This window comes from Loa loa, assembly GCF_000183805.2.
Source record: "Loa loa unplaced genomic scaffold supercont3.25, whole genome shotgun sequence".
NCBI lineage: Eukaryota > Metazoa > Nematoda > Chromadorea > Rhabditida > Onchocercidae > Loa > Loa loa.
Window position 1 is genome coordinate 438,787 of NW_018108205.1, and position 9,239 is coordinate 448,025.

The 9,239-nt window shown below is 34.2% G+C and overlaps 2 protein-coding genes across 2 annotated transcripts; both read left to right on the plus strand.

The window, feature by feature from the left end:
• Positions 1 to 1,676: 1,676 nt before the first annotated feature.
• LOAG_02801 (cytohesin 3) lies at positions 1,677 to 4,640 on the plus strand (the record flags this gene model as incomplete). The annotated part of the gene is made up of 11 exons (XM_020446131.1): positions 1,677 to 1,772; positions 1,896 to 1,960; positions 2,035 to 2,177; positions 2,406 to 2,639; positions 3,022 to 3,108; positions 3,187 to 3,269; positions 3,400 to 3,508; positions 3,635 to 3,732; positions 3,925 to 4,029; positions 4,312 to 4,427; positions 4,568 to 4,640. 11 exons carry the CDS (start codon positions 1,677 to 1,679, stop codon positions 4,638 to 4,640), a joined length of 1,209 nt encoding a protein of 402 aa, XP_020303491.1.
• Positions 4,641 to 5,900: 1,260 nt separating this feature from the next.
• On the plus strand, positions 5,901 to 7,485 carry LOAG_02802 (hypothetical protein; the record flags this gene model as incomplete). The annotated part of the gene is made up of 5 exons (XM_003138339.1): positions 5,901 to 5,948; positions 6,402 to 6,455; positions 6,801 to 6,872; positions 6,953 to 7,006; positions 7,360 to 7,485. The coding sequence occupies 5 exons, from the start codon at positions 5,901 to 5,903 to the stop codon at positions 7,483 to 7,485; spliced, it is 354 nt and encodes a 117-aa protein (XP_003138387.1).
• Between the last annotated feature and the right edge of the window lie 1,754 nt (positions 7,486 to 9,239).

The following is a 9,239-nucleotide window of genomic DNA, read 5'->3' on the forward strand; positions in this document are numbered from 1 at the left end:
TTTCATTGACGATTTATTACTGGAACTGCAAAAAATCTTCGGACAGTAATAATTTACCTGGGATTTTGAAGTGGTTTTGACGTATTCTATCAATGTAATAGAATGGGAATTCTGATATCTGACATTAAAGGAATAGAGTGTTCCTATATTTGATGCCTAAAGGAAGTTCTCAGAAGACATGCATTTTACAGATTCTAGCGAGCAGTTTTATTCCATGTCAATATAAGGTTAAAGAACGGTAATCTTTAGAGGTAAATATCATTTCAGTGGTGTGTGACAATTTTATCATCCCTTTTGTTATTGTCTTTTGTTATTAGTCACCTCCCGTAATATCTATTCCAGTAAATATATGGTACTGCTTTTAACTCGATGTTTCTTTTGCAAAATCAACTTGTAACATTGGATCTTGGTTTGAAAGTGTTAGTTTGTGTAAAATCATTTCTTTTGATGTATTTTTCATAGTTCTCGGGTAATTTTCTGCTTAGTGGCCTTCGCATTTTAAACATTTCGTGAATTTCATATCATCTTGCGTCTCAGATTTTCATGTATTTCATTCCTTTTGGATAATTTCTTTCTTGAAATTTTGATTCCCATAGTTTTTCTCGTTTTACGCTTCATTTTGGTTTCTGTTCAGTGATTTTCAATGTCGATGGACAAATTTTTTTGGACATATTTTGCTTCAAATGTCATATTATTTTTGTGCCTTAATTTAAATTACCTTTTTTTCAAAAATATTCTTCAAGTTACTATATTTGTTGCTTACATGATAACAGCTTTTAGAATTTGCAGTATGCTTCTATTCATTTTGTTTATCAAACATTCCAGATTATCCTACACAATGTATTTTTTTCAAAGCACACAGTCTGCCCTATTTAGTAATGACAGGATTAACTGCTCTGAAAAAAAATAGTTGGCTAAACATGGGAGGCAGACCTAATTGTATGGAGAATTAGCATCGGCATAATTAATTCTGCAACGGTTTTCTTGCTGCAGTTAGCTTCATTTCCTGAAGGTGACTTTGTCTAAATTAAATATTTTTAACTTCCGCAGGAAAAGTGGAGGGCTTTTAATGCTGACGACAAAAATTTGGGTTCCCGCAGCGAATTGCCGAGGATAGCAAGATGTAAAACTTCGGTGCGGAAAGAGGCCTTTATGAATTCACGATAATGATATTTTTGAGAGTTTTTCTTTTTGTTTGGTTGTTTGACCGGATAATTATCCGGTTCCGGTCTTGTCATGTATTTTTCATTTAATTGTTGTCGAGGTTGGCTACGCTGGATAAGAAATAATGCGCTTTAAGGTGTCACCACTCTCTCGACTCTTCATTGCGTTTAAGCGACGAAATATGCAGTACAGATTTTAGAAGGTAAATAGATGATGATGCGCATATGTAACAAGCAGCTGTGATGAGATTTAAGACGCTTGCTAACAAACTGAGGCTAAATGAATGAACGAGGCTTACAATGCTCAATGTTGAGCGAACATATGGGGAAGGTAGAACTGAATATTAAAGGGAGCACTGCAACAAGGGTGGGAATTTATTGGCTTTACATTCCAAAATGTTGATTTTGACCTTATAAACGATTATATTTCGGAAATTATTTCATCAAACGATTACTTTCAGTATATTTAATAATTATCTAATTCATCCTTACTCAATCCATGTAATTACTTTGATGGCTTATTTTAATACCACCGACCTCACTCCGGCCGAATTGGAGAATCTTGCATTTTTGCGTGCACGTCGTTCTGGAATCAACGAAGACGTTGAGGTAAATTTTTTTTTCCTGTTTTCTGAAATCGTTTTGTTTTAAATATCATTGATTCAAACGATTATTACATCAGTTTGGATGTTCTTATAGGACTCGAAAAGTTTACAGATTCCTTGTTTTTAGGAAATTCGGTCAGAGCTGGATGGAATTAACGCGCAGTTGGCAACAATCGATATTCCTGATGACGAGTTAGTTTTTGTTAAGATTGACTGACACACTTTTTTATGCGAAGGTGATAACGTAAGATTTGAATAAATTTCAGATATAGCCCAAATGGCAGGCATATGTCTATAGCTCGAAAGAATTTCAATATGGATCCCAAAAAGGGTATGGGATATATGATTCAGCATAACCTTGTTCATAATTCACCTGTATCGGTTGCGGAATTCCTTTACAAAGGGGAGGGTAAGTCTTTTTTGTTCCATTTTTTTTTCTGCTTGGTACGATTGACATTATCAAAAATTCGGTTTTACTGAGTGTTGTATTATCTCACTTTTTGCAATTGCAGAGACTTTACAATAGCAATCTGGAAATCAGAAAAATAAAAACGTCACAAGGAGCTACAAAACATGTTCTCGATGGCATCTTATATAAATGCGATAATTTTTATCCCTCGTTGTCGTAGGATTTTAGGCTTACGAAAAAGTGCTGTTGGCGATTACTTGGGCGAAAACAATGCATTTAACTTGGAAGTGTTGGAAAAGTTTTGCGAACTGCATGACTTCACGGATCTTATCTTAGTGCAAGCACTTAGACAGTTTTTTTGGTCATTTCGTTTACCAGGTGAATCCCAAAAGATTGATCGCATGGTTAATGCTTTTGCGCGACGTTATTGTGCGAACAATCCGGGAGTTTTTTCTAGTGTTGGTAAGTTCGCTGAATGTTAAATTTGTGGTGATTTTGGAATTACGATTCAGTTGTACGTGTCTCATTTCTTCAGTGGTATTTCTCTAGTACCTGACTTTCCTTTTGCCTTGAGAGTTTTTTTCTTTTTTTTTGTCATCTCGGTAACTAAATACTGTAAGTGCATCAAATGTCAGAGTAATATCTCAATGTTATTTTTTCATCAAACATGGATAGACAGGAAAATTTACGTTGTGAAGACGTTTGAAACTAGCTTACCATGTTATTCTTTAAGTTTACTCCACTGATAACAAATGTGAAAGATTTTTACAGACCGTACTGGAATTTGTGTTTATGTTTCTTTAGTAGTTAGAAATTGTAATCAACATGTAGGATCGTGTTGCAGATACCTGCTACATATTGTGTTTTGCAATTGTAATGCTCAACACTGCACTACATAATCGTAATGTTAAAACTCCATTAACACTTGATGGTTCATAACGATGTATCATGGCATCGATGAAGGAAGGGATGTTCCGAGAGAATTATTAGAGGTATATCGTGTTTACAGTCAAAGAACCGCTATTTAATGGATTAAATGGAGAATCCGGCAGTTGGTATTTAGAGTTTGTTACAGGATGCCTAGGCATAACTGTATATGCGTGTTACAGTGAACTTGTTTGATTTTATGGCTTTTAAAGTTCGGTTTTATTGGAAGATGAAGAAGATGAAGGTTACGCTGTTGACGGTGGACGTTAAATTGTTTTCATCTTCTCTTTTTCAGAGTATTTATGAATCTATCCGTACTGAGCCCTTCCAATTTCCGACAGATGATGGCGAATTTTATAACACATTCTTCAATCCTGATCGGGAAGGATGGTTGTTAAAACAAGGCAGTTCTTTATATTCTGAAATTTATTGACTTAAATTTGCTTACTTTGGTATTTTAATCTAATTGCTTGCTAGAAGTCGTAGAAGAGACAGGGGTTTATTTTAACGAGGAATGTTTGCTCTTTCAGCATCTTCATTGGCCACAACACGTCCGTTTTTAAAATCATGGAAGAGACGGTGGTTCATTTTAGCTGAGAAATGTTTATATTATTTTGAACATACGACGGTAAGACTTCTATTTTATGCATGTGGAGTTCTGAAAATTTGCTTTCGCCAGTAACTAATTTGACGCTTAACGCCGAAGTCTCATTTCTTTCCAGAACACTGAAATGTTTATTTACTCACAACATCGGTTGGGTTATTTTGCTAGGAATCATTAAAGAAGTGGCTGGTATAAGCTAAGTACGATATATTGAAGGCGAAAGAGCCACGAGGAATCATACCTCTAGAAAATGTTCGTGTTCGTGCCGTTGAAGAAAAAGGCAAACCATATTGTTTCGAAATTTATAGCGACAGCAGTGAGGTTTGTATTTATCAGTAAAATTTCGCTAAATCTAATTTCTGAAAGAATATTGGTCAAGTTGGCGATTTTTTAATGTCGTTTGGAATGTCGATGGTATTTTTGCTTATGATTTTAATTCTATTTCTCTAAAATTTGCTTCAGTCTTAATCTTGGATAAAGTGTCAGGTTACTTCGAAATGCTCGAGTATTCTGATGCAGGTTCTTCCTTATTTGTATCATTTTGAAGTTTCTTATCTTTTACCGTACAGAACTGTTTGTAATCTAAATTGAGTCATTTTTCAGGTAATAAAAGCTTGTAAAACAGAACCAGATGGAAGGATGGTTGTAGGTCGTCATACCTCTTATAAAATGTGTGCTTTTTCGCAAGAGGAGATGAATCAATGGATAAGTGCTATTGAGTGAGTTTTTAAAGTATCTAAAACTAATTGCATTGGATGGATATTTAAAGCCACGTCTGCCTATATTTTATTTTAGCTGAAGCAGTGCAAACAATTTTTTATTACATTTTCGTTACTCGTAAAAGTTACCTTACTTTCAGACGATCAATCAATTATGATCCGTTTTATCAAATGTTGCAACTGAAAAAGATGAAATTGAAAAATAAAACTTAGATAACTTTGTCTTTTTTTTCTATGATGATAGAAATTTCACTGGAACAATGCGCGTGCAGAGTGCCCTAAAATTATGTATGCACTTTATTGTCTTCAGCTTGTTATCACTGACATTGAATAATTCAGATAGGCGAATTCACTTGTTTATTGTATTGCTTCTTGCGGGACGAAAAAATTCTTGCAAGATTTAGTTTTTTTATTTTGTGACTTACTTAAATTATAATAAAATTTGTTTTTAATGGTAATACATTGATGTGTTGAAAATTCGTAAAGTAGCAAAACAATCGATTCCCTACAAGTATTCGAAGGACAGTTTGTCATTTGCAGTTCTATATTGTAATATCCTATTTTCAAGGTAACTACAGTAACGGTAGCCTAGTGTCCAGCTACTAGTTCTATATGGCAAATTTTGTAGTAACAAGGTATTTATACATTATTTCGAGACACTATGTTATACTCCCGAGTACTTATGGTTTTGCGCTTGGAACGAGTTTCGCTTTGAATTTTGAAATTACTGCTTAAATATATGGATTAGTTTTACGCTAAAGAATAGAATCATGTAACTGACCAACGACCATCTTATGGAAAGGATCCATTGCAGTCATTATCAATTTTTGTCAGCTAGCTACTCAGAGATCATCAGTTCAAGAAAATGATACAGCGATATATAATCTGCGTAATTCGTCGATATTTTTTTTCGTTCATACATATAAATAGTTCAGAATATAATTTGTCTTTGCGTTCGAGCTGTATTTGTTTCGGCCTTTTTAATATAATCAGTTGTTCTCATCACAACTTCGTGTTGTATTACCAATGCATCGGTGTGGCCAGAGCAAAAAGGATCGCTGCTAGCAGTCTTATATGTAATTTTGTGCTCTTAACTTCCAGTATATAAACTGTTAGTAACTGACAGCAAAATTTCTCGTCAACCGTGTTTTATTCAAACTCCTCGTTATGGTGAAAAAATGGAGGGAGAAAGTTGTTCTGTACGGAAATTGTGCAATACCACAGAGAAAATAGTGGGAAGGAGATTAAACATATTTAATTTTTGGAAAAAAATTGTGCTACGCTTGTTACCACCAAGGAAAAGAATACCCTCCAACAACCGTAAAGTAATAGAATCGAAAATATTTGCACATAATATTAGTGAGTTATCAACATTGCGAGCATTAAGTGATGTAGGGGTGCCGTCGTGTTTCAAATGTCTATGAAACAGTCATCGTACCAAAAAATGTAAAAGCAAATTGTGACCTTGTTAATATGGCGGAGCATAGTAAAACTTTATATCAAAAGCATTTGCATGACAAGGTAATAAATCGAAAGCAAAGAAGGATAACAAATGATTAACAATATCGAAAGCATCATTGCAAAGGAAATTTCTAAAAAAAAAAAAAAAACAGTAAAGTAGCGAAAGGAGCGGTTCTACTTAGTACTAAAGTTTTTGCGAAATATCCAACAAACGATTGAATGATATGGAAATTTGCTGTGCTGTTTGACTTATTACCATTTCATCATAAAAAACTTGGTAAAAAAGTTCAGGTGAAATGGTAAGGCAAGGAGAAAACGAAGAATTAGAACGACTTTGGAAACGACGGAAATCATTCTTAGGCAAGGAAATAACGATGAATTAGTTATAGAGGGACAGTGTCTGACATGTATGACTCTGGAAATCTATAAGACCATAATTAAAGGAACTTTGGGTTGAGGGCAGTTCTGAAAATGCTAAAGAAGTGCAGTGAAAGATATGTTGTACTTTATTAGAAAGCTACAAATGAATTAAGAGTGGCATTCAGTGATGGTGAAAAAGTTGAAAAGGTAAAAGCCTTAACGAAGCATTAAAAAACGTGATTTATGATGCTTTAGTACAAATCCTATCATACTTGATGATGAAAATCAAGTGATATAGAGGAGTTAGCGGGTTCCGTGATCGAAGACTTAAAGATTCAAATATATTCCGTTTGCGATAATAAAGTTCAATTATGTCGATTACAACAATTGACAAATGCATTTGACATAAAAGAATATTGCAGAATTTGTACTTTGACAATATACTGGTGTTGTCTGATACAACATTAGAAACAATAACGATATGCTAAAAAATAAAGGATTCCTTGGGAATGTTATAATGAATATAAATAAATTTTTGTCCAGTAATTCCAGCTTCAATCGACAAGTATTAGTGGCGGATGGTCATCAAGAAAAATGCTCAAATCTTCGAATTACAGTAGAATCGTAAAACGGATTGAATAAACTTCAAACCAAAAGCGAAGTTTTGCTATCATGTATAAAATAAAAAATTTTACAAACTTCAGGATTTATTTGCTGGATCTTATTCTATACTCCTGCAAAACTATGGAAAAGAGATTGTAAAAGGGCGAACAAACTACCAAAATCTGAATTAATGCATGTTTACTTAAAAAGTGAACAGCAATGGAATAGAAAATTGAAAGATAAATAGTTACAAAAGTAATAGAATCCACTACACGCATCTGGGACAGAGTACAGAAAGTTGAGAATAGCCATCGTTTTTGAATGAAATCGCCGTAATGACCACAAGTGCAAGACTCCAATATTTAGCAGCAAAAAGTGACAGAAATGGGATGATATTGTGAATCACAGTGGGTGGATGAGATCGTTTTACATAAAAAGACAGTTTAAAGCTTAAGGCTAATTTCTGGTACATCCCGCCACAATTAAATCTAGTTGATAAGGTTTACAGGCAGATGAATTATGTGAACATACTGTGCTGATAACAATCTTACAAGACATTGACATCATTAAGTTAGCCAACTACAAACTACAAGCAATGACAACCGAGGTTGTAATGTATACTAGCAAGATATGATGAGTATAACAACTGAAAGGAAAAGAAATTAAAAGAACGAAAATGCGAAACATAGAAAGAATTATGAATATCCAATGGATCAATGAATAATGGATATGGATGGCAAGATACCAACATGAACTTAGTTAGCTCTCAGCTGAAATTAATAACAAATCTGTTTGTGGGATGCGGAATTTTGTTAGAATATTATGAGGGCATCTGTGCAAGGCTACTCCTTCTGCAGTTTCTTTAGTAATATGCTACAATCAAGTTTCCCAAGTTCCAAAAGAAGATGAAGAGTTGAACAGCCCAAGATATGATCACGAATCACGGTGAATGACTTTATGAGAATCAGGAAATACAGGGAAGAATGTAGAGTGAAGTTAAATTAAAAGTGTCATGATAACAGTTCCACTTATAATGAACTTTACCTCAATAAACCTCTGAAATTAACTGCTCAACAAATCAGTGGAAATCGAGACGAAATGATTAGAATAATTAACTATTCTACTATGCACTTGCTTGATTACTGCTACAGAGATATGAAAGTTGCTGGAACAAGTAAAGGAATGTTGCTCATTTCTCTATGACAAGTCCAGCAAAAATAAAAAATGATATCGCCTCCAGTCAAGATTCCGAAAAATTGGAAGGTGAATACAACATTCTAACATTAAAATAGATCATTCCATAACAAAAGCATCAGTTGAAATCAAGTTGTCAAGACGTACGATGTTGGTGAGAAATGATAGAATGACAATTAAACAATCAAAGATATTTTCAATGCGCTAATAAAGATTGATAAAATCATTCAATAGGATATTAGTTTCATTGAGAACTGTCTAAAATAATTGATACCCAAACTAACCGGCTACACCAACCAACAAATAATCAACAATGCTATTGTTGATTATTTGTCTTTCCTATTTCAAATCTCAATCATATGCCCTTTTGAGCAGCTTGCACCTTTGTCACAAATATTCCATCAAAATAAAATGGATGGAAGAGGTCCAGGAGGAAAATGTAACTTCGAATGTTGCAGGAGATTCGTCTATTTTAAAGGGATGGATAGCAATCGACCTAGAAATTTGGTCGATGACAGGCGTCGCGAATAAATACGAAGCTCCGCGACAAATGAAAATATAAAGATTCATAAGTGAATGTTTTGTGATGTACTAATTTGAATGTTAAGGTACTATAAATCAAGTCATTTTAGTATCAAATTTATGCAATGTCGGCATATTGTAAATACTCTCTAGTCGATGTCGGCATGTTGTGTGTTGTGTCCGTTCTACCATTAACAAACTCTCACTGTCTTCCATATTCATCCCCAGTAACCCAGACCATCTGAAATTTCTGGTCGTAAAATCTATCAAACTAATTCAGAAGAAGGAACATTCATGGTATAAAGGAATTAGGCAAAACTTGATTCCTTTTTAAGATATTTGCTTTCTGGAAACAGCTGCTTCCTCTGTCGACGATTTTCTTCAACCGTGACAAAGACAGAGTTCTTTCTGCATCTTTTTGATAGTACCTCAAACTTAGGTCATGAAACCTTTACTACGATAAATTTGTTAATACAACAACAAACCAGCAATTACAACTTCGATATGACAAATTAATGACGATAAGAATATGAAAGGGGAACCCAATGACGCTTGATATCATCTATCCAATCTCGCTGAAACATATCTTGAGAAAATGCTCCTGGTGTTCATGACCTCCTGGTGCAATTCTGAGATCACAAGAATCGGTACCTTTGTTAGTCCCACATTGAC